At 42.4% G+C, this 26345-nt stretch overlaps 1 protein-coding gene across 1 annotated transcript; it reads right to left on the bottom strand.

The window, feature by feature from the left end:
* Nucleotides 1-1771: 1771 nt before the first annotated feature.
* Nucleotides 1772-24763, bottom strand: ptprq (protein tyrosine phosphatase receptor type Q). The gene is made up of 42 exons (XM_028431860.1): nucleotides 24635-24763; nucleotides 23709-23820; nucleotides 22923-23031; nucleotides 22063-22177; nucleotides 20829-20898; nucleotides 20544-20743; nucleotides 20204-20432; nucleotides 19959-20087; nucleotides 19736-19882; nucleotides 19405-19568; nucleotides 18705-19203; nucleotides 18463-18624; nucleotides 18194-18373; nucleotides 18000-18107; nucleotides 17466-17747; nucleotides 17086-17367; nucleotides 14049-14369; nucleotides 13704-13979; nucleotides 13442-13593; nucleotides 13018-13159; nucleotides 12393-12668; nucleotides 11950-12306; nucleotides 11172-11281; nucleotides 10785-10971; nucleotides 9496-9734; nucleotides 9284-9353; nucleotides 8849-9007; nucleotides 8343-8634; nucleotides 8184-8257; nucleotides 8006-8105; nucleotides 7768-7896; nucleotides 6071-6115; nucleotides 5519-5545; nucleotides 5265-5346; nucleotides 4437-4527; nucleotides 4193-4269; nucleotides 3964-4098; nucleotides 3699-3824; nucleotides 3350-3495; nucleotides 3136-3271; nucleotides 2211-2334; nucleotides 1772-2130 (listed from the first exon to the last, which is right to left on the bottom strand). The coding sequence occupies exons 1-42, from the start codon at nucleotides 24695-24697 to the stop codon at nucleotides 2093-2095; spliced, it is 6762 nt and encodes a 2253-aa protein (XP_028287661.1). The 5' UTR covers nucleotides 24698-24763; the 3' UTR covers nucleotides 1772-2092.
* Nucleotides 24764-26345: the final 1582 nt, after the last annotated feature.

The following is a 26345-nucleotide window of genomic DNA, read 5'->3' on the forward strand; positions in this document are numbered from 1 at the left end:
CTATTTTCATTTACAGTACACGGGGAGTTTGATCCTGTTTGTATCCTTATTGTCAGGGCATGTTGGGTTGATTGATGTCATTTTCTCCTCTCTCTCTACTTCCTCCCTGCCCTTACCCTGTCCGCCTCCTCCATGGTTGTCATGGAGACGCACCAATCTGCATCCTCACTGTGGAGCACTGTCATTAATCTCTGCACCCTCACAATATTTCTAAAAAAAAATATAAGGAGATTTCTTAAAGATGAACATGTTTACTAATGGAATTTCTAATTTTTTCTGTTTGAAGAGAATGAAAGAATAAAGTAGTTTTTACTCTCGGCTCTGCCTGTCCGTGTGTGCTGGCATCAATAACATCAATGTGAAGCACTCTCAGCCTTTGTAATGAATGAATCTGCACCAGGTGTGCAAGGAGGGTGCTGAAATGAAGGAGCTTATGGGAAATCAGTCTACACCGGTGTTTCTGTGTCATCCCAGTCCACCGAGTCTGAACTCATTCATTAGTGGATGAGGTCAGCCAGATGGCAATACTGAAACTGACTTGCCTGAATGTCAAGTGTGTGTGTGTGTGAGAGAGAGAGAGGTGTAACAAGTGTGGACATTTGTGTTTTTTGACCTTATTTGATAAAGTGTAGACATAAACAGGACGTGTGGGAACAAGAACAAGTTTGTTGCAATGATATAAGTGGTCTAATTATGAAGTTATGGCCAATTTGACAACATCTTTCACTCACAGTCCAGCAGTCGTAGACACCTTTGTAGAAGCTGGCACTGTGGACTTCCATAAAGTGGCTCTAAGCAGCAATTACAATATTATCAGTATCAAGATGGCAGCCACCAGCTCCTTTATAAACTTGGGGAGATCTAAGGGGGCCAAATTGGATGAACAGAATCTATCTATAGATAGATATAATGTATGCAATTTGTGTGACCCAACATTGTCCCACAGTCTTGTACAGCGACAACGGTATAAATAGACTGCAGCTGGCGATGCAATTAAGTCCTTGTAAGCCAACAGGGTCCCTAGTCCCTAGTAGATTGCATCTTATAGGTAATACACCTACAGCACTATTGAATCCCAGACAACAGAGGCTAGTACCTGTAGACCTCACTTATATCTGGCATGGAAGCTACAGACTCTGGCTGTTTCACTGTTTTGATTGTTCTTTTGTTACTGGTTGGATCCAGATGAAGTCTCATTCATGTTCACAAATTACTGGGAAAATCTATCAAGATTGTTGAATGATGGCAGATCCCACTGGTAGCAAAGATCTGTGGCAATGTAGTCTTGTGTTATTCATCAGTCTGTCAAGATCACATCATTGATCTTATCAACAGGTTCCTGTGTGATTCTCTGAGCTGCCTTCTATCTAAATCCAAAAATCTGCAACACGTAGTACAAACTGTCTCTGTTATGTGGTGTGTGCACTTTAACTATTAGGCAAACCTCCTTCCCAAGGCAGAACAAGACTGGCCAGATAGTAACTCTTAATTTCTACCACAGTGTCAAAACAGCTACTTTGAGTCTAAAAGGAAAGATCTTAAATGTTTTATCATAAGCATCAAGACCAGAAAAAATGATTAGTATTATTTTTGCAAATCACTCTTGAAAGAGAAACACCTCGACACAGACAGTTACAAAGAGACTGAAAAAAACAACATTACCATTTTGGCTGAATAAATTATCATACAAAAACATAAATGATCAACATAATAAAGTCATTACAATACACAGTGAAATCAATTTGTGCAAAGTACATGGTACAGGTATACAAATGTGATAGAGCTCTCGCATTCAGCTCACCCTTTCTCTTTAATCTCGGTCCTTTCTGAAAATCTTTGTCTCTGCCCACCCTTTTTGTTTCTTTTTCTTCTGTGTTTGGAAACAAGCGGACAAGTGAGAGGACGGTGGTGAGAAATGGGTTTGAAGTGGAGAGACAAAGTCAACAGCCAGACTGTGATGTTAATCTCCTGCTCCTCCACTCTCTCCTCTCCAAAACTTTGTTTGGTGGAGGCGGTCCTGTGTAGAATCTGTAAACAGGTCATGTGAAAATGACCCCAACGTTTATTCGCAGGTGACCCCTCAGTCAGTCTTTTACATCGTGGTCTCCTCCCACTCTAGTTCAACATCACCTGAAATGCAAATGAGCAGGATAAGCACTGCGCTGTGGGCAGAGTGTGTTGTCGAGTGTGTGTATTTATATTTGTATTACCTTCCATGGCATCCAGAGAGTCCATCTTCTCTAGAGCAGAGTAGCTGACAAACCAGATGGATTGGCTGTTGCCTTTGTTGTTTAGAAGTTCTAGAGTACTTTGGTGCAGGAAGATGTACTGAGCCTGAAATCGCAGAGGCACATATGTCATTTTGTAATACAGCTACAGCACAGGGGGGGATCTCCATAGAGGTTTCATAGCACCATTTATGTGTGTTAATGTAAAATATATTGATCAGAATGTCACCACCATAAATAATATAAAATATTACTCTTTACAAGAACACAAGGAAAAGCTCATACTGGAAGAAATCTGAAGACTCTGAAGGATTATACTACTATATTGTGACAGTGGAAAGGAGATTTTCAGTAATGTCAACATCTGTCTGTGTTGTCACTAAAACATGCAGTAAGTGCTGTAGATGACATGGTTAGCCTGCTGGCTTGTATCTCAGCAATGACATTTGTGAGTCTATAAAATAACTGATCTGAATAAAGGCCTCTTGTATTACACTAATGGCTAGCCTGGAACACTGCAGTCTCCTTCACAGATTGCAGCTGCAGGCTCAACCCACACTGCCCGGACCCGAACACACCAAAATAATAAAACAATGAGAAGAAGCACAGAGACACATCCCAGCGTCTATAATCAGTAATCACTGTGATAAATTCATGCTGTTTCAAAAAGGGGAATCCTACTCAATTTGCCTTTAATCCACTGCCAGATCGTTCCCTTTGTCATTACATAAAATTTCCAAATATTTTCTGACGGGGGCGGAAACACAGCAGGGCATGAAGTAAAAAGTAGGGCAACAGCACTGCCATTCGTGAGTCTTTGATGAGACAAAGAGACAAATGAGATGTATTGAAAAAACTTCATGAAATTTAGGCAACACAAAAGAAAAACCCATGCTGTTTTACTCACCAGATTCTGTACCATACACATCCTCTCGCTGCGCAGTTCAGCCACCAGCCCGTAAATATCCACAAAGTCGTGATCTCTGACGTGCTGAATGAGGTGATCCAGAGCGATGAACACGCCTGTTCTTCCCACACCAGCACTGAGGAACAGCCACTTCTTATATGAAGTCTACTGCGCTTACACACACACACATTCACATACTTGTTGCAATACATACCTGCAGTGGACCACTATAGTGGTGTTGTCGTGCCTGTGAGTTCGGACAGCTTTGACAAACTTAATGAGCGTGCTGCAGGACTCTGGAACCCCGTGTTCAGGCCATGATGTGTAGTTGAAGTGGCGGACCAAAATGTAGTGCCCATGCTGCAATACATGAGAGAGGAAGTCAAGTTTCATATCTACCCTGTAAAACAATACACTGAAAATTCCATATAATCCACATTTTATTATATGTATGCAAGTGATGGTATACTCCAATAGGCACTCTAATGTCGCTCAGTGTGTCAGAGGTTATTATATACACACACACTTTTTCTTTTTTCTGTGTGTGATATTAGCTTGGTTACCTTTTCTACTTTCAGGGTTCTGACTGTCCAGTCAGGAAGGACTTCCTCTGACACTTTTGAGATGAGAATGTCACCAAACACTGACATTGGCTTGTTGTCTTCGGGCCAGTACTTGTGACAGCGAATCTGAAACGTCACACACACACATGCACACAGATCACACATCAGGTCACCATGGATTTAACCTGCCTGGGAATGTAGCCCAGAAAGGATACTCTGAATGGTGGTACTAGTAATGTTTCATAACAAATCTCTGATGACGCACTCTGCCTTTCTCATAACACTGTGTGAGCATGGCGATGGTGTGAGTTCCTGTTTCCCAGATCATCCTCCAGAAATCAGCCACAGTGCCGGGCAGAGGACCCTGGGTGGCGATGAACTCATTGGGACATAAGTAGCCCTGCACGCACAAAGATGGATGATGATGGAGGTGTAAACTTAAAAAGAGGTTCATATACAGTATACTTGCAGGGCGATGATTGTCTAGTACTCACTGAGACAAAGCTGGCATTGATGTAGTCGGAGCCTGCAGTCCCTGGTTCTGACATCAGTTTCACTCGGTTGTTATTATCTAGACACAGAATTAAAACAATTAAATCAATTAAATCATATGTTGCTGAGATGAAACCCTGTTACCATAAACTCCAAACATATAATAAAGCTACAAAACGGAAAAAAAATCAGGTATACTGAAAGTAATGTAAACCTGAAAATCTCATTCTGAGTCTGAGCACATACAAGGTTTGATGTTAGGGAACCGATTCTTAGATTTGTTCCAGGGCAGGTCAGCGTCTGTGGTGGCAAGGTCCTGCAGCAGCTTTGGAAGCTCCTGGAAGGAGGAAATAGAACACATCAGTATTCACAAAAGATACACGTACATGAGGTGAAAGGACAGGGTCACAAATTTATTATTTATTGCCCCTGAATAGTAAGATAAAAGGGGAAATGTTCTTCCATTGGCCTGTCTTAAAGTAAAAGCCTTGTTTCATTATATTTAAAAGAAAAGTTACTCTGTCCAACAAAAACACCATTATCCTGCTTCTTCTCACACATTCCATTCTCACATTCCTACTCCTGTTCCTCTCTTTAAACCCCATCCTCATCCTCCCTCTGCTCCACACATCCTCTCTGTCAGCCTGTGTGTCCTTACAGGTCAGGTAATACACGGTCGTTTCTTGCTTTACTGAAAACATGACCCTGGTGCTCATTCAGACATCAGGCCCACACACACATTCAGATGCTGTCAGACTGATGAAAAGGAACACATGTGACTTCATCAGGTAAGATGTCATTTACAGATAGAATGGAAGCGTTTTGAACAGGATAGTTTTACATTAAAATCTGCTGCTGCAGCTTTATTTTGGTAAGATTCTATAAATATATTTCATCTTCAAATATTTGATAGTTCTTTACACCTCCTATATTTGCATTTGTCAGATGTGGATAGTAGAATAAAGCACCTGCCAACAATTGTTCAAGCTCCAGTTTATTTGTACATTCTGGACATTTTTCCCTTTTTGATCTCTTTTTTTGTACTGTAAGACCTGGTCGTAGACAAACACTTACAGAAAACTCCTCCTGAAACTTGGAATTGTCGTTGGCACACAGATCTTCAACGTGCTGCAGAAAAGACTTCTTGTTGACAGGCCTGACAGAGAGGGAAGGAGAGAAACACAGGCAGAGGAAAAACAATGTGCTATTTTCTGTCCACATATTCTCACTTTCAAGCAACTATGAACAGTACAGAACATGCTCATTTGCTGTACTGTATGCAGCGGCTGCTGTGTGTATATTCACATTATTCATAAAGGATGACTTACTTGAGTGATTTCCTGTAGCTGAGCAGCCTGGACAAAAATAGAGCAAAGATCAACCAAAATAAACAAATTAAAGCCATAATAACAGCACACACCGTGATATTTCTGTCAACGAGCATCACTGCTTCACTGCAGCATCTTTAATCTCATCCACTTTGATTAAACACATACTTTGATGTCTCCTTCTGAAGGAATATGTGAACATCGGTAAATTAAGCATATATTCCCTTGTGAAAGGTGCTTCTTTGCCGTATGTGCAACTTGTAGCTCCACAGATTCTCAGCTATCGATAAAGCTTACCACTTATACCCTGAGACTGATATAATGCAGAGTGTATAAACAAATTAAAGTGGTGTCAAGCAGAGATGTGTCAGCGCAGTTGTACGATCACTGTCAGTGAGGAGGCTGCAGGTATGATGCTGATGCTGTAATTCAGATGTCATCTTAAACGATGGCAAACATGCATGACAATGAAACACATACACACAAGAGTGCTGCTGAATGAAAAGCACAAAGAAAGCTTCAAGCCACACACAAACAGAGAGCCAAACTTACTGGATGACATAAATCTCTTTCCGTCTAAAGAAGAAAGAAGAATACCTGGTGGGAGAAAAGCGCTTAGTGAGAGAAAAACACAGCCCAAGTGAGTAAATGCAAGTGTCTGTGTACAAGGACATTTGGCAAGTGACAGGAAAATGTGTGTTATTTCGACACAAACTGTGAGGAAGGTAGTGTTTACACAGATTTTGTCTCATTGTCTGAGTTAGAAACAGATTCATGTGACGAACAAAGCAGAGAGTGCAGGACATGCTGCCAGGATGACCACAGTTTGAACCTACAGTGGACAGCAGATTTTCTCTGAAGCATGCTTTATGCTTAGAAATCCACATTTCCACCTACTTGCACAGATGCCTCTCTTTGGCTCCTATTTTTTGTTGTTTGTCATTATGTGGGAGACAGTATTGTTTAGATGTTGAGGAGGAAGGTGTCCAGAAGGCTTTGTACGCTCAGTGGTTGTTTCATCGCCAAAGTCTATCTTTAAATGGCAGATTTATTTTTAAAGCTCTTTACAATTTAACTCTTATTTAACCATTCACACTCACACTTGGCAGGAGCAGATCTGAGGATCAGCAGCTTGTCCTTGAACATTTGGTCAAAACAAGCAACAAGAAATTCACAGTTTGCTGCTGACAAATGAAGCCAGGGATGAATTGAAGTTTGTCGAGTCACCGCTTACCAGACAGACATCTATGTTAAACTTAACAGCAGAAATTCACCTGGTAGGAATCAACAGTCACTAATTTATGACAAATCTACATAGGCAGGTGAATTTGTATGTAAAGGTGTGGACTTGGTACTATGACTGGATGGATATTTTTAGTGACAGATGGGTGCTGGCACAGATCAGGAGCCGTCTGCCTCAGTTAGATTAGCTGTTTTTTTTTCTCTTCCTTTCAGCCTCAGTGAGGCCCTGCACCAAGCACTGCTAATAATTCAATCTTTAAATTTTTACAACCTTGGTCCATCTTGTTGTTTAGTATCTTAGCTTTCCAGTATTCTCTTTGTGCTCCTTGTGTCTTGTGTATTTGGGATTCTGCCTCAGTCTGCAATGTGTGTTTTTTTTCTGTGCCTGTTTTTTGTGTAACCCTGAATCTTTAAGCCTGTTTTTGCTTTTCCTCTCAGATGTTTGCGATGTGCTTTTGGGCCTTTGTGACACACTACACTGTTTGCATCGGCTTCTGCATACAAATTGACAGGGAAATCATTGGACAGCTCATTTAAAAGGTTTTCTTTTCTGAAGTTTCAACATTAGAGTTGCTTTCTCGCCTCATTCAAAACCACAGTCTGCTGTAGGAGAGCAGGTTTCAGCACTAGTCTGTGCACTTGTTTGTGCCAAAGATGAAAAAAATAACAGGAAAGCTAGATGCTAAATTTGTAGGAGACGTGTTGTCTGTTCTGTAGAGAACTGAGGATAAATTATAAAGCCACTCTGCTGCTGTGTTCTGTCTTAGCGCTGCTGCTGCTGCTATTGCTTCTATTTTCTGCACAAACTCTACAACACTAAAAGATTTTGTGCTGACGAGCACACAACAAGTTGGCTGCAGCAAAGAGGGTTTTGACTTGTAGACTTAGATTTAAAATCTTGTCTGGAGCAGCTAAATCAAGCCTGAAGTCAGGTAGTGTGTGTCCCGATCCAGCTGCCAAAAATGTGTGTGTGTTATATTTGGAAAGTGACGCTTTCAGATTCTCACCGGTTGAGTTTTTCTTGTTTCAGCTCCAGATCTGCCACAGCGATCAGCTGATCCAACTTGCATTTGGTCTCTATGATTTCTGCCTCTCTGGGTGAATAAGTCCCACCCTCTTTCTTACGTTGATGAATCCTAGTAGATCGACAACACAAACAGGTAAATAACAAGGTCAATTCAAAACTAATCTGGACATTTGTGGAAGTGTATTAAAATCAGTAAAGACTGTTTGTTGCCGTCTTACTTGACTGAACCACAGATGATGATGATGAGTAACACAGCTATGAAGAAGGACAGCAGAACACCCAGAATGATCTGCTCTTCTCTGGTCAGTAATCCATCCACTACAGAAAGAGGATGGAGGTTAAACACAGACCAAATGTACAGCTAGATGTGATGATGTTTGTCTAAGTTGTTCATACCTGCAGTTTTGATGTGCTCGGAGTACTCTGAGTCTGTGTGTTGGTCTTTAACGTTAGTGGCTCTGAACTTAAACCTGGTGAATACCAAACAACAGACCAGAATCAGAATAATATGTTTTCACTTCATATACAACAGTTTGGTGTGTGTGTTGCACTCACACATAGACAGTGTTAGGCTTCAGAGGTCCATTGCAGAAACGATCAGTGTTGTTCTCCTGCATGCAGTCATCATTTCCTCCGATCACGTAGGTTCCTTCTGAAGTGTAGTTGCGCCTCAGCGGTGACCGGCTGTCTGTAGGCACATCGGAACCACCTCTGACGTGTGCATTCATACGTGATGCCCTATCCTCCAAAAAACATAGCGGGTTGGGGAAGCCAGAGTCCGTCAGGTAAGGGGCAGGACGATCAAAAAATGCACTCTTCCAGTTGGTCAGGTTCTGGAAGTCCTTCACTGTGACAGGAAGAAAGATATAAGGGGAAAGCAACCGGAGAGGGAGTGAGTCGAATTTCTGCTGACGTTAAGCCCTTCGGCTTTGGATTACATTTTGTTTTAGGACATAAGTGACACACTGTAGGATACTACAAGGCTTAAAACACAACAAAGTCTAATAACCAAGTGTACTCAACAAAAAGTAAAGGCTGTCAATGTTTTTTAAGAGCTTTACCCCCTGACTCGGCCACGATGACCTGGATTTTTGTGATTGGTCCGTTGTCGTCACTATAGAAACAGGCAGGCATGCGGATGGTGATACTCCTGTGGGTTACCATGGCAACCCCTCCATGGCCCAGCATTGCCTGGGGTCTTTGGGTTGGCTTGGCCGGGGCTGCAACACACGCACGTGTGCACACAGACAGGAATACACACACAGAGGCAGACTGACAGGTGAATACAGTGTGTGAAGCAGTGATTCTGTTACATTACAGACCAATGAAAACGACTTGATCCACATAATAGGCATCCATCTAATAATATTGCTGAGTTACATTTGCTGCGTCAGTACAGGTCTGCATACTGAGCAATGATACTGTGCACAGTACCAGACAGAGAACTGCCATTAGCAACAGAAAAACCCTGTCGAGCAAGTAAAACGGTCTTATACCTTTGATCCCTGTGGTTATCTGGACATGCGGGCTAGGTGGACCTTTGCCGGCCCCGTTCTTTGCTGAAATCTACAAAGAGACAAGCAGAGAAGAACAGCAGAAAGAGGGGACAGGCACAGATTTAAAAGAGCAGTCCCTGTTGGTGCAGGTTTTGTAGTGTTGAAAGCCTGTGTAGCTCCAGGCTTGTGATCAGGATGTGTGTGTTTTTCACCTGTATGCTGTAGGTGTTTCCTCCCTTTAGGCCTTCTATGACAGCAGTCACCATGTTATGCTCCCATTGGGTGGTATTAAGGCTGATGTTCTTGACTAGCTGATCCTTGTTGTAGATGTACACAAAGTAGGCAGTAATATTTCCATTGGGCTCATTTGGAGGGCTGAATGTCACCCTCACACGGTTCACCTCCTCTGGGATAATGGAGACAGTCACATTCTTGGGAGGGTCTTTAGGTTCTGTGGAGAAGGAAGAGGCATAATTTTGTCATGTTTGAAGGCAGGCAGCAGCTGGCATACAGTAGGTACTATTTAGCCCTGTCTATTCCATAGAGAGGGATTTTGAGTGATCACTCTATAGAATGCAAAACTAAACGTGTATCTTTTGGGAACCACCTGAAGATTCTGACTAATTTAGTTTCAAGATCAGGGATACATTACTCATAATTAATGAAGTTGCTCACATTGCATATTGCCACTTTATCAGGTACCTCTTGCTAGTATCGGGTTGGACCCCCCTTTTGGCTTCACAAGTGCCTTAATTCTTTGTGGCATAGATTCAACAACCCTCCTCAGAGATTTTGGTTCATATTAACATGACAGCATCAGGCAGTATGTAGATATGTTAGCTGCATATCCATGATGCAAATCTCCCGTTCCACTACATCTCAAACGTGATATATACTGAGATCTGGTGACTGTGGAGGCCATTGGAGTGTAGTGAACTCACTGTCATGTTTTGGAAATCAGTTTGAAATGATCTGAACTTTGTGACATGGCACATTACCCTGCTGGAAGTAGCCATCAGAAGATGGGTAAAATGTGGTAATAAATGGATGGATGTGGTCAGCAACAATACTCAGGTAGGCTGTGGCATTTAAACAAGGCTCAGTTGGTACTAAGGGGCCCAAAATTATCTGTAAACCATAGAGATGTTTATACGTGAAAATCCCAATAGATCAGCAGTTTTGGAAATACTCAGACCAACAACCACGCCACATTCAAAGTCACTTTAATCCCCTTTCTTTCCCATTCTGCTTGATTTGAACAAGCCGTCTTCACCTTGTCTAGATGCCTAAATGCACTGAGTTGCTGCCATGTAAATGGTTGCTATTTGTGTTAACAAGCAAATGAACAGGTGTGCCTAATAAAGTGGCCCGTAAGTGTATATCCTGCAGCTGTATGCTCACTAGAAAGCAACTGGCAGCGGAAACCAACATTATCTTAAGGGTAAGCCTCAATTGCTTTTTTTAATACCAGATGTGAGCAGAGCTTGAAATATAAACTTACCTTCCTCCAGGGTGTGAAAGTCAATTGGTCCGATGGCCTTCCCATCTCTGCCAGCATGCTTCAAAGGACCAGTGAAAGCAATGACAGTCACAGAGTAACGGGTGAAAGCCGTCAGGTTACTCACAAGGACAGTCTTCAACTCTCCTGGAGCCCGGATAATTGAGAAATTCACACCTACACCATCCACCTGACATACAACAGGATAGTTAATACAAACATTAACACTTACACTTTATACATTTTATGTGTATGTCACTCTTAAGATGCTACATTTGTTTTTAAATCCCTAACCCACAAACATTAAGACCATGCAGTTCTGTTCTGAGAACATCTGTTGTCCAATTAAGTGGTGACATGCTTATATTTGTGACAGCTCAGTGAGGTAACCTGCACGAGATAGGAAGTCGGTCCGGAGAGAACAGCTGGAGCACCCCATGCAATGCGAAGGCTGTTGGAGGTGGGGGTGACTTTCAGGTCATGGGGAGGAGCATCTGGGTCTGAGGGGAGGGGTTGAGAGAGTGAGATAGCTGTTAAATTGTATGCAGTGGCTTAAATTGTCTGTCCAGGCTAATACGTTATACAAACAAGAATTTTATCATTCTTCATGCAGACAGTAAATGATACATGGCTTGAATTAATACTTATAGAAGGTTATTTAAGTTGCATATTAACATTTCAGCCTCTTGTTAAAATACCCTGTGTGCTTTATTAATGAGGCATTTTAATGCATTTTTAATACAAAACCATGGTAGCCTTGCAGGTAATTATGAGTTAATTTGTATTATATTCAGGATAAAATAGTCCACACATTCAATGTGTGCATTGCTGTCTTACATTACATTTTTTTAACCTTTTTTATTAGTCCAAGACAGCCTGCTAATCTTCACCTTAACCAAAGTAATAATGGCTACAATACCCTACTGATCTATGAATACATCACCTTATACGATCTATTATTACTGTCTTCAATGGCTTTATATATTCTTTGTTGCAGTGAAATGGGAGCACTCCCCATGCCTAATGAAACATCTGAGACACTGTGTAAATCTACCTGAAAATCAACGACTAGCTAATTTGTCAAATATGGCTCCTGAGGCCCTGACTGACAGCCAACTCTCCTTTGGCAACAACAAAAAAGGTCATATCATCACTGTGGTGTTCATACTTCCTGCCAGGGTGCGTGTGTAATTCCATTGTGTATATTCCCCCACTCCAGCGTTGGTCACAGCAGCCACTTTGAAGCGGTAGTATCTGTATTTAGCCAGGGAGTGGAGTGTGACACTGCTTTCTGAAGCAGTTACTGAAGCGGTGACATTGTAGTCAGCGCAGTCGGAGGTCAGATCGTCCTCTGGGTACTGCTGAGCAGTAATTGGTATGTTTGGTTCGCAAACAGTCGAAATCAGCTGTGCAACGATGTGGTACTCTTTCAGCAGGCCTGGGATGGAGAGTGGTGGAGCCCACTGAAGTGTCACATTGTTAGGTGTGACCTCAGAGATGAAAAGGGAGCGAGGAGCAGCTGGGACTGTGTGGACAAAATGAGGACTTAATCAAATATGTACTGTGGCTGAATGTGCAAAATAGTTAACATAGTACAGTAGGACTGAGTACCTGATTCTGACAAGGTAAAAGCTGTACAGTTTACTGTGTCTCCAGGTCCTGCAGAGTTGACTGCAGAAACAACAAGTGCATATTTTTGGGCTGGTGACAGCCCAGTCACTGTGTACTCTGTTGTGTGGGCATGGTGTGTGTAGGACTCCATGTCTACCTCCACAAGAATCTCATAAAAAATAATCTGTCCGTTAGGGCTGGCTGGAAGTTCCCAAGACAGCTCAATTGAATCCCAGCTCACTCCTGAGCAAGACAGGTTCCCCACAGCATCAGACACTGCAGACAGAGAGGAGGTGAGAAGAGGTGAGGCAGTGAGTTAAGATAGAATTTCTTATTAAAAGCCTTTCATTTTAGTATTAAAGTCAGTTTGATCACACTAGGCTGCTACTATGGTCTTTGCATAGGATTCAGTCAAAACAACAGCAAAGGGTTTTTTGAGCATATAGCTAGATTTAGTACTGTTTGACATGATGTGTCTTTATCTCTATCAACAACCTGCGTGTCATAAAAATACCTCCAGGTTGAATTGGATTTACAGAAGCATTATGACCTGGAAGTGGTGAGCAGAAACCTAAATCTGTTAGTCTACTATACATCCTTTGTGTGTAGCCACTGTTCACTTTACCTGACTCATTCGTTGTGAAGGTCACAGGGCTGCTGAATTGATTCCCATGGCCCACTCTGGTGTAACTATATACACTGATCTCATATGAGCTGTGAGGCCTGAAGCCCGATAGATACTCAGTGGTCGACGAACCAGAGGAATTCTACAGTTTTTCCCACACACACACACACACACACACACATATACATAAAACATACATACAAGAGATTAAATCATCCAATCTTGATAACTGGAGTGGATAACATCTGTGGATCAGCACACATATGTGCGTGTGTTTAGTATAATGTTTCTGCTGAGTGGTATCTGGAGTGTGAAATTAGCTTCCGTCCATGTGTACTCTTACTGCGAGGGTCTGTGGAGTGTGTGTAGGTGTGTGTCTTATTGTCATTGTGGTGAAGCTTTCAGTGTGTGAAATTAACGGTACCTGATGTGTGACGGTGTGCGTGATGAGGTCTTGAATCTGGAATCCATACTTTATCACCACTCCATTGGGCTCCAGAGGAGGCTCCCAGCTCAGCCACACAGAGACTGCTGTGTGGTTGTATATAGTCAGGTTACGGGGAGGCGATGTGGGGCCTAAAACACACAGTTTGTCAGATACAGAGGAAGACAGACTGAAATGTACACTCATACTTTAATAAATAAACACCATCTTATGAGGATCTTTGGGAATTTTTGCAACTAACCTCCTTCATCAGTGTGCAGTGAGAGCAGCAGATGCGGCCCTGAGCCTTTACGAGTGGCAGCCATAATGGTGAGATTATAAGTTGTATATGGAAGTAGGTTAGTGAGGATGTAAGAGGTGTTGGTGGTATGTGTTGTGCTGGAGTCCCCTGGGCCAAACAGAGTAAGGGAATACTCTGTTATTTCTCCATTGGCCTCCAGAGGGTGTTGCCAGACCACAGCGATGGAGTACGAAGACAGGTTCCTGGTGGACACCAGCAATGGAGCAGAGCTGGGAACTAAAGAGAAACATGCGTCAGTGTCACAGAAGAAACTTCATGAGCCAATGTTTGAACAGATAAACTCACCATCATCATCCGTACGCAGGTACATCGTGGTGGTATGGTTGTAGGCAGGGCCAGCACTAGTTGCTGGGGTAACAGTCAGAACATAGGGGAAATACTTCCTGAGTTTGGTAAATAGGAAGACATTGTCTGTTGTGGTATGTTTAACGGTCTTGTTGACAGCTGGAGTCCCCTGGCTGGACATGTCAGGGAAGATGCCAGCCTCCTGTAAGGTGAGGAGGTAGTAGGGACGGCCGTTTGGCTCCATGGGAGGGTCCCAGCTCACAATGATGACGGTGGAGCTGAAGATCTGAGCTGTCAAGTTCCAGACCGAGTCACTCGGCACTGAAGGGGGAGAGAGGGTAGAACCATGTTACTATTATTAGCTACCAATGACATGTTAGGGCATCAATAAACTATACACATTGATCCCTCAGGCAAAATGAATAAAGTGAAAATTAATGATGTATCATAGTCAGCACTCTTGCATTTAACAAAACAAGCATCAAGAAAAACAACAGCATGACATTACTTTAGCAACACAGAAACACAGCAAAGGAAACACATACAGTAAACTGAAACAACACACTAAAACATCAACAGCACATTCGGAGATGTACAAAGACATTGAAAATTGGTTTGAAAAGGGAGAAAGATGAAGAAAAATACTCATCGTGTTCATCGTCTTTAGAAATAACGCATGGTTCTCAGAGTGGGAAAAAAAGGGGGGAGATGAAGGGAAAAGAGGAGATTTTGAACTAGAGAGATCCATAAGATGAATGAGTGGATGTGAGGGGGGGCCAGGTGTGTGTGTGAGTCTGAGCCCAGGGGAATGAGCCCCTGCTAGGCTTGGCTGTGCGGAAGAGACAAGGTGCCCTGGAGGTCCGGTACTTGGCTGAGAGTGGAGCGGCTAGAGCACAGGCAGAGATACAGAGTCAATATGAGCAGTAATCATCCAGAGACAGAGAATGTGTCAACAAGGATAAAAAAAAAACATGGCAACAAACAAATATGTACTGTATGTGTCAAAGTCTATGGTTGCTGTCTGCACAATTTTTCCCAAAATCCCATAAAAACAAAAAGATCATCTGAGAAAGAAAGTTCAGACTCCATTGCAACGTCATTGCAGCATGAACTCTTACAAAGTTTGTCAGGCTTTGTTTTTTCCCTTTGTGTCATAAAATTGATTTAGTGCTTTGTTTCTCTTTTTCTCTCAGTTTTTTAAGCCCTGGCCGTCTTCAAAGCACAACGTCACAGGTGGACAATTTGCTTGACTGACACTTATCTTCTTTCACTCACAGGCTGAAAACTACACTTTCAATCTCAGAGTTTTTATGTAATTTTTTTAAGTGGAAGAGTTTTGAAAAAAGTGTGCAGACATGCCCTCCAGCGAGACTTGGTAATTATTAACTATCATCTGTAGTGTTGTTAGAGTATGTTTATTAATTATAATTTATTTTGCCTGTATGTGTGCTTGTGTTGTGGTGTGTGTGTGTCTGACTGACCATCTTCGGGTAAGAACAGGGTTAATGGCTCAGATTGGACCCCTCCATCACCCTGTACAGTGCTGGAAGTCATCCACAAGGTGTAGTTATTGCCCCCAATCAACCGAGTCAGAGTGTAGACGAGGGGTGAATCCTGAGAGTCGCGGGCAGGGAAGTTTGAAACAGGAACCTTCTGTAGAGAAAAAAAGGAGTGTTAGGGTTCCTTTCACACACTGAATCAGGCATTTAAGCCAGAGCCAAAAGAGGAAAGAAAGAATCCAACATTTGAGAGTTGGATTCTTTCACCAGGAAGTTCATTCATTTTTTTTTTGGCCACACGGGGCAGCAGAAAACTGTGCTGTGACCATTCTAAACACAGTATCAATGTGGTCAGAAAGTATGAATGCACTTGATAGGATAACCACATTCACATTTCTGCTGCAGCTTCTTGCAGGTGGAAACAAAGCTAATGTTAACAACAACAACAAAGGTGCTAAATTGGTCAGTAGAGCAATTGGGCAATCATTACAATCCCCATACAATATGCCACATTACACATAGTCATTTGACTCTCTTTGCTACATCCAGAACATGAACATCACCTTCTCAGTCACTGTGTTGTTAAGTGAGTAGTATATAGTGTAGTGTACAATAATCCCATTTGGTTCGGTGGGTGGGTGCCACATCAAGGTCACAGAGGAGGCAGTCACATTTACATAAGTCACATTCTGTGGTGGGTCAAAGGGCTCTAAATGCCAGCAAAGACAAAGAGGAAAAGAGGAAACATCAATCAAATGCATGATAAAACATGAGATTAGCATCAGAAATTTACATATCGTTGAATCATTACCTGCATAGGAGGTGGTAAAAGTAATGAAAATCAGCACTCCTCCATCTCCCAGTCTAGTCCAGCTGGACACAGTGGCATTGTAGCGACTCTCTGAATCCACATTAATAACGACTGATGTTTCTGTCACATTCTGCCACAGCTCAGTCGTTTCATTCCTAAAAACAGAGCCAACAGTCCATGCTGTATTTTTTGCTGTTTCTTTTTAAACTGTCAAACAGGCAGACTGAAGTGCATTTCTAAACTCACCAAACTCTGACAATGTAGTAGAGAATGTCTGAATTGGCCTCTAGTGGTGGTTGCCATGACAACTCCACCTCATATTCTGACAACTTCCTTGAGCGGAGGTACTGAGGAGGTGTGTCTGGAGCTAAGATGCAGGATAAACACTTTGCAGTAACATTGTACAAACCTATGAGAATCAACAGTATTTCAAAACAAATCAATTGCTCTGGAGGCCCCCATAAGTTTTACTGAAAGGGAAAAAATACTGGTTAATGACTCCATTGTCCTTCTCTGTCCTGATGGATGGCCCCAGTGCCATGTGGGAGACACCTGTGATGTAACATCATTAGCAGGAAGGTGAAACTAAGAGATGTAGTTGAAGAGGAAAGTAAGATTTACCCAGATGCCCTTTGAACAGGTCAGGTGGTTGTGATGTAACCATGCAGTGTCCTGAAAGTGAAAACAAACCCTCCTTTTTTCTCTTTCCCCCTCCCAGCCCTCTCACCATCCTCAAGTGTTGTAATGTTGAGTGGCTCGCTGCTGTAGTTTCCCGGCCCGACTCGTGTGTGAGCTTGAACCATGACGCGGTACTGTGCATACTTCCTCAGATGTGTGATGTGGATGTAGTTGGTCAGGGAAGTGAGGTTTAGGTAGTGAGTGGAGTTCCAGAGCTCCAGGCTGTAGTGAATGATGACCCCGTTAGGCAGGAGAGGAGGTTGCCAGGTCACGTTCACCTCACTGGGACTGACTGACTCATAAGAGAGGCCATATGGAGGACTGCCTGGGACTGGAGAAGAAATACACACCAGATAAGGTTTTTGATACAGATGATATTGACTGCAAACATATATGCATTTAAGAACACAGCTGCATCCTTCAACACACCATCTTCTCCAGACAGCAGGTTCAAAATGTCTGATGTTTGATTGCCATGGCCGAAACGTGTGTACGCCCTCACAGACACATTGTAATAGGAGAATGGTTTCAGATGTGTCAAAATGACTCTGTTGGTTAGCGTGTCCACCATTTTGGAGAAGGATTCATTCTCACAGAGGACCTCGTAACGTTGGATCACCCCATTTGCTTTCTCAGGTGCAGACCAGGCCAGTGTGGCAGTGGAAGGGCTGGTGTCTAACACAGTGAGGTTCACAGGAGGGGAGTCTGGCTCTGACAAGAAAACAGAATAGTCCCAGAGAGGTTCAAAAGTCTGGCATTATAAAGCACTACTTCTCATCTTATAGTATCTAAGTATCTTAGGCAAAGACTTGGAAATAGCTTCAGCACATTGTAACAATGATTTATGAAAGAGAACTGCAAATATTGACAGTTGAAAAACAAATAAATAATCAATGACAATTAAACATGTGATAGGATTTCTTTGTTAAAACATATATTATATACTCAGTGTTTAACACATACCATCCTCTAAGGTGTAAACAAATATGTCATCCTCGTCAGACAGAGAGCTCTCTCCCACAACTGTGGATGCTGACACACGTAGCCTGTATACAGTGTACTTGTCCAAATCTATACATTACGAGAGAGTGGAAAGACATTATCATCATCATAGTGACTATTACAATCACTGAGAAGAATCATGTTCAAGAAAATACCTGTTATCAGAATGCTGGTACTGTTAGTATCCCACAACAAGGCCTGATTACTGTGCAGGTTAAGACCGTAAACAGTGTAATGTGTGATCCGACCATTTGGATTAAGAGGCGGGACCCAGCTCACCAATATGGAGGTGGAGGTGATGTTTTGATAGGACACTTCAAGCACTGAACTGGGGACTAGAAGACACAAACAGCACAAGGAACTCATTAGTATCCTTCATTAATCTTTTTTTGTTGTTGTCAGAAAAGGTAATGTGACCACCCACCCTGCTCCCTGGTCCTCTCTGTGATGTCTGTAGCAGGCCCCTCTCCCACAATGGTGGAAGCAGTGACCCTGAACGTGTACTCAGTAAAGGGATTCAGATCTGACACCAAGTATGACAAGTCCTCAGACAAAACATCCATTACTTCCTCTCTCACCGTTACACCTGCAGCATTAAAGCAGACATTTATACATGGGTTGTCAGCATGGGACTTATGTTATTGTTTACATTTAGTGCTCTCCCACCTGTGGTGTCAGACACTGTAGCTCCGCGTGTTGATAAGTGGCCTGTAACTGAAGCGTCACGTGTGGACAAGCGGCTCTGGCCTGGGGTCAGTGCCAAGTGGGAGGAGTCTGAGGTCATATCCTCAGCATGTGAGGACTCTGTCAACCAGCGTGGAAGCATATTACCGGGTAGGGCAGAAGTAGGAGAAAATGCAAATGTCCCCAATGCAGCAGTGTTAGATGATTCCGTGCCTGTGCTGTCATACTGTGGAGTAGAGTCATAACTATGGCTGGGTGCATCTGTGACCATAGGGTCAGTGGTTGGGGGAGCAGCAGTGTTAATGATGTGATCAGTGCTTCTAAGTTCAGGGAGTGTGAAGTGGGAGGCGGTGTCAGCAGTGGACATTGTGCGATCAGAAACAGTGGCTGTGAAAGTCAGCGCAGATGTGATAGGACTGAGCTCGGGTGTTCTCTTTTGTCGCCTCAGACTGATATGGACTTGAGGAGGAAGTGTTGTATTCTGAAGGAAAGAAAAGGGTTTCAATAAAGAACTGTAGTGCTGTTTCTAATTGTCATCATTCTTTGGTAACAATTGTTCATAATGGAGTTTAATACAATGTTTACACAATAAACATTGTCTTTATCCTGCAAGCATGTCTTGGGACTGGTAATTTCCACATTAGCTAGTAAAGCTGTAGAGACGAGGTAACATCTGGCCTACCGCTTCTGCAGTGAGGGTGATGACCTGCAGCAGAACGTCATCAACTAGAACCTGCAGTCTGTACTGGACTATGGGACCGTTGGGCTGAGCAGGGCTTTTCCAGCTCACACGAATTGAAACGGAATCCTCAGCTGTTGCCACCAGATTCTGAACGGCACTGGGTGCTATTGAAACAAAAGGAACACACAACACATGTCTCGTCAGAGCATTTTTGGACACTCTTTTCTTAACCTTAACATTTCTTTCCTGTAATAAATTAAGCTTGTTAATTCATAGTTGATGGGAATTCATCTAAATGCAAAACAGTACATTAGTTTAAACGTGGCCTCACCCTCAGCAAGTGTAATTACTTCCTCCCGAGCTCCTGGACCCAATTCTCCAGCTGCTCTTGCTCGAATGATGACTGTATAGCTCGTGTAAGGGGTCAAACCGGTGAAAGCAAAACGCACATCTCCTGTACTATTCTCATACAAAAACCCTGGGGAAAAAAAAAAATTGTTTGTGTTTCTGTGTGCACTTTGTGTGTGTGGATGTTTAAATGAATATGTAACAACCTGTAGGTCTATAAAGGTAGAGGGTGTAGCTGAACTTTCCTGTGACAATGCTGGGAGACATCCAGTACAATGAGATTGATCTAGATGTCACATGCGATATGGTGACATTTTGTGGCGGATCTTCCGGAGCTGTGTTACACAAACACAGAAAAAAAAAAGTTTTATTACAACAGCACTAATGAATGTTATAAATCTGATAGCCTTCTATAATTCAGTGAGTGAACTACAGCCATTTTTTTCTGCACCTGACTCTGGCATGCGGACCATGGTGGAGGTAATCTGCCCCTCTCCATCAGAAGTAAAGGCAGACACCTCAAACAGATAAGCAGTGTAAGGTCGTAGCTGATCCACTCCCACTGATATGGGTACACTCCAAGAAGCTGCAGGGGGCACAGCAGAGAGGGTGATGGGAGGAGACGATGCGGTTATCTCCAAAGGACTGAGAGTCGCACGAGACAGGATATCAGCAGCATCCTAGTCACAGAAAGTCATAAAGGACACAAACAAAAAGAAAGGTGTTAAGGGAACAAAGGTACTTTATAGCCTCGTGATGTTCAGACAGAGGGGGACAGTATAATGCAGTACATTGCAATGAGGCAGCGCCACAGTCATGATGTCTTCCGCGTTGACCTCCAGCACACGAACGTTTTGTCCTGTACGAGCGTGTTTCGCCTTGACAGCAAATTTTGTGATGAGGCCATTGATGAGGTGTGGCAAGAACCAGGTAACCACAACAAAGGTGTGGTTCTGTGCATATGCTGTCAGATTGGTCACCAGACCAGGAGCTGCAGGAAATGAAGGAAAGGAAATGTAAAAGTTCAAATATATACATACTACTTATTTTTATAGCGCATGCGCATGAATACTCACGGGATTCAGCTGTCTTAATGTATAAAGATTTGCTGAATGGTCCTATTACATTTGAAGATAGAGCTGCTACCTAGAGAGAGAGAGAGAGAGAAAGAGAGAGGCACTACATGAGATTCATTTATGTTCAGCAGAGCGTTTTCAAGTTAGGTGCTATGGCAAAGATTGTAACAAGAAACAGCCGTTGCAGCAGCAGAGGAGATTCACTGATCCAGATCACCCAAAAGTGATTGTACTATCTTTCGAGGCTTTTTCAGCACATACACACTATGACAAATATTTCTATTAGTTCAAAACTCTTCAGTAACACTAGGTGTCAAAAATTACTGTCACCAATCAAAGCTAATAGTGTGAAGCCTGGTGAAATAGATTGTCATGTGATCTTTTGATCATTCCTGGGACATTGTGTTCATGGGATGAGTTTTTGCCTGACCCCCAGAAACTCATCAGTTCCTCCTTGAATCCTTCCTGATATGTTGAATTTAAAAAAATGGGGGGCATGAAAGGCCCAAAAACACAACACCTCTTACCACAGCTGATGCCGGCACGGATGCATAAAAATACAGCTGCTTATTGGCAGTTGTGTTGCTTATATTTGGTATAGTGAAACACTTTTTAAGGTTGTATTTCTATCAAAAATACAACACTTGGTTATTGAGTACTCATAAAAACAAGGTCATTAGCTCATGAGCATCTATGTTTTTTTTAGTGGGGCAGCACACTCACAGGTGAGGTGTAGTAATATGATATACATATGCACACACTCAAAGGCACACACTCACATACACAAAGACGAATGGAGTATGTGTGCAGGTATAATCGGTACGTGTGTTGGCCTCTCAATCTTCATTTGTATGAAGGTCATTGTGGGTTAATGAATTCTGAAAACTAATAAGCATGATCGCATTCAAGCTCAGTGACAACAGACAGTGGAAAGAGCCATGGCTGATCCATAGATCTGTTTACCTGATTAATAATGCAATCAGGATCAATTACCAGTATTCAGCCAGATCAGAGAATAGTCTGTTCCTGTAGGATCTGTGTCACTCAAGCACATCAACATTACAACACAGGAGATTTCCAGGAATATTGTAAAACTGAATCTAATAACAGTCTTATTTATACACAATACCCAAGAAAGCTTGCTTAATGTATGTATGTATATTTTGGGGGGGCTTACGAATGCAGAATGTAAGCTGCAGAATGATAATTTTTAAAAATTGATTGATGTTCCTACCTGAATGTGGTAAGTGGAGCCTGAGGTGAAGTCAGTGAGCAAGGTCTCTGGTATATCGATGTACTTTGTCACCTGCGTGAAAGAAAGACTGGGGTAGGGGCACACCTCCTTGTACCTGCAAGGATATGAACAATATAGAGCTGAGTGAAGCAGAAAAATAAACAATTTTATTTATTTTATATGCAATACTTTTTATAGCATAGTAATTTAGTATTTTTAATCAAGAAAGGCTTTTTAAATGAAAATGTTGATGTTAATTGAGTCGTTTTATATGAGATGGTATTCATGAATATATTTATGTTTCCTCTGTATTTTAAAATAATTTTGTTTTTGTTTGCTTATACTAAGGCCATCATGTCTACATAGAAAGAGGGTTTGCTTCCACAGAGCCTACCATGATAGCTCTGCCATGTTTCTAACAGGAGCCCAGAACAGACAAAACAAAGAATAGCTCATGAGAGGGTCATTCTTTTGAGCAGTACCATCTGTTTAAAAGAGCAGAAGGCTACATTTATCTCTACGTTTGAGCAGCGGCCATCAAAGTTCTCTTAGAAAAGGAGATATATTTTGTTGGGTTTCTGCCTTACATACAACAAAACTCTGTTTACAAATGTATCATTGATAATATAATGTAATGTACCTACTGATTATAGTTGTACTTATTCTCACTTGTACTTACACACTATATTTTATATAGTGAGATTCAAACACTAAATGGTCTGGATGCTTTCCCCACTGTGTTTATGTTGCACAACCATTAGGCATATACACAGAAGAGACCAATAAAAACACAATTCTATGTAATGACAATTTCAATCTTAAAGCCTAAATTTAAAATGAATCCAACTTCCAAGAACTACCTGATGACATATCCATCAATATTGGCTGCATGAGACGGAATCGTCCAGGAGAGCAGAATCCCATTGGAGCCGACAGGTTCTCCCTCCAGGCCTGAAGGAGGACCAAGAACTGGAGAAAAGATGAGATGAAAGTGTATGAAGGAGAGGACATGAACAGAACATCTGACTTTACCCAATTAGCTGCATATTATACAGCTGTGCAAACAGTTGTGTGTTAATTATCAGTGCCTGAGCCAACTGGTGTCTCTGTGGGCTCAGGCATATTTCCCCTGTCTTATCTAATCCCATCTTCTCCTGTGTAAAACACTATCAATAAGCCGAACCTAATAACATAACTAGTGCAACAGAACTCAACAGAACACAGTGTGGTTTGAAGAATAGTGTTGTTGTCTGTGGGAGACTGATCCTCTGGGTGTGTGTGTGTGTGTGTGTGTGTGTGTAGGGCTTGAGTGAATGTGTTTTAGGCTGAACACTGATGAATAAGGCTTCACACAGCAGTGGCATTTCCCTGACATTCACTGCAGACCCATTCATCCTGTGGTTCAAAAGCCCAGCTTAAGTTACCTAAAAGGAATTAAACAGTGAAGGAAGTACACACACACCTACACACACACACACTCTCACTGTGCTACTTCCTTTTATGTGTGGTGTCCACAATATACAATGACTGAATGACACAGCACAGCAGAAGAGGAAGAAGAAAGAAGAAGAGAACTTGACGGTACTTTGGTGCACACAAATAAAATCTATACAAGAAATAAAAAAGTGTGTATGTGCACGTCTCACCGCTCCCATTAGTGTTGATCATACGGCTGACTCCAGGGCTGATGTTAGAGGAGGAGGCTGCAGTGACTGTTACAGTGTATTGTGTCCCTGTCCTGACATTCACCACATTGGCCTGAGCAAAGAGCAAAACATACCTCGGTCACAGTATATACACACACAGACACACACAACAGGCCCATTTTTGTCCCTGATGAAGTTGGAAGTTCTTACTCAACACCAGCTGATCTGCTTGGACTCTGATTTACCCATGCATGGTAGAAACTTAAGTACCATTGCTGCTGTGGCATCTTAAAAGGTTAAGACCGTGTAAATTAAGAAGCTTTTTCCTTTTGCCAAATTGGATTTAGAATATGCTGATACCATTCAAAATAAAATGACGGAATTCTACTCAGCTGCAATATAGGCCAGTGATTATGAGAGGATAAAAACAGGATTTTATTTAATTAGTATATAACTATATTACTAAAATATTGGTTTACAAGACACAGTAAGTCTATCGTTGTAGGCTTGTTTTTTTACTATTAAAATTAAAATAATTTCTTTTTGTTAGCTACTTATTTTATCTTTCCTATTCACTTCCAAACATTATCAGTCACAGTCAGATCTAGTATGGATAAACAAAAATTCATAAAACCAAGAGTGATGATCCCACTGCTCTTTTATGCAGGAACTTCTCTATTTCGGCCATCTGTTCTAGCGTAAAGGTGGGTGAAGGAAGGAAGTGAAGGAATGGCAGCTTTATGGCTGTGCAACAAATAGGCAGTGTCCTGTCTTGGCCCAACAGTGGCACCCATCAGCATGTTGGGTGGCAGCTGCATACTGATGCACTCATACCTTTACTTAGTAAATGTACCCTGCATTGTGTGCAAAGTCCTTCAACAGAAAATGCTTTACAGTTTATCACATTTTTGGTGCTGAGTTCTTACCTGTGTGTGCACCCTTCCCAGGCAGAGTGCAGTGAGCAGCAGGATAACTGAGAAGAAGGCCATGCTGGGTAGCAGAGTTAGCTTTAGTTTAGTCACAGCAGGTTAGAGGCCTCACCGGTAGGTAGTAGAAGTAGATGCATCCAATATTAGTTAGCAGTGGTCTACAGGTAATCCAGTCTTGAAGCTGGTTAGTGGCATGAATGACGGTTACAGGGTTAGTCCTCCAGGCATTGGATAGGAATTGGTCTTGAGGTATTCCAAAATTTTATTAGGTAGCAAAATAAGGCCGTGGGTCCTTTCATTAGCACAAGGCTAACGTTCTCCCTCTGGTCTCTCTCCCTCTCTTGGGAGAGCTGCTTAAGCAAATGAATGATTCAGGGTTGAGCTCATGAGGGCAACTTAATAAATAATGAGATCTATTACTCAACTCTGTGCTCTGTGTGCTCTCTCTCTATGTGTGTGTGTTATGTGGTGTGTAAGGTTACATTTTGGGGGGTACCTGACACCTGGCAGTCGGGAAGAGCCAGTATGGGGCGGGACTTTATTGAATGGGAGGAGAGATGATCTATTTATGTATGTGTGTGTTGAACAACTCAGATATGCAGTAAGTTTACATTTCAAGTTTCACTGACACTGATAATGCTGCAGTGAGATACAGTGTTCTGTTGAGCATGTTGTTACTACAAATGTGTGTGTGGGTTTAGCTGAGCATGTACCTGAACGTATCCATCACGTGCAGGGTGAACTGAGACTTCTCCATGGCTGGGTAGCAGGTTCACTTGGTAATGATCCACACACCCCGTTGTGTGCTCCCAACGTAGCGTGAATGCGTGTGCAGATACATTCATGAGACGAACTCCTTGCACACGGGCTGGCACTCAGGACAAACAGAAAAAGGGAGATACAAGGGTCAAAGAGGAGGAGGATGTTTCTGTGATTTAATGAAGACCTGATGAGGGCAGGTGATAATAATGGGGTGTTGATCAGGGGAGCTCTTGTAATATCACCTACCTGTGGTTACAGTCAAATGGGCAGCGTTTCCTGCCGTCTCTCCTCTCACCCTCTCTGCACTCACGTTGTAGCTGCAGCCATCCAGCAACCCTGTAACCACAGCAACCTGCTCCTCCTTAGGTATGGTGAGTGTGTTTGAGACCGAGTTGTTGGTGACATTGACTCTGTGGAAGTCAAACTCTCCATGTGCACTGTCCCAACTCACAGTAACAGAGGACGAGTTCATGTGACCAACACGAAGAGCACATAAACCTGCTGGGCCTAGAAGACAATTATTGAAATGTCATATTTCATTATTTAGGGCAAAAATGAATTCCTATAATAAAGGCAATACAGCACTGTTTTACTACTTTATTTTTCTAGAAGAAGGGCCTTGTGGGTGTGTGTGTGTGTTGTCTTACGCGTGCTGAACTCTCTGTGTGCTGCTTCACTGGTGTCTGAGCCCAGCACACTCTGAATGCTGACACCATAGTCTGACCCCGGGATCAGATCCTTGATCACATAACTTGTGTCCCGGACAAGCACCTCAATCCACGACTTCCTGTTTGTGGATAACAGGCCATAACGAATCTAGAGAAGGAGACAAATACCTATCATAGCCAGAGCTTTAATAAAAATCAATTGTTCAACTAACGGCAGTGGAAACATGACGGAGCTTGTTTTTGTCTTGGATAAATTTGTCTTTCAGTTCTACTGGAAT

Source organism: Parambassis ranga, chromosome 19 (genome assembly GCF_900634625.1).
Source record: "Parambassis ranga chromosome 19, fParRan2.1, whole genome shotgun sequence".
Lineage (NCBI taxonomy): Eukaryota > Metazoa > Chordata > Actinopteri > Ambassidae > Parambassis > Parambassis ranga.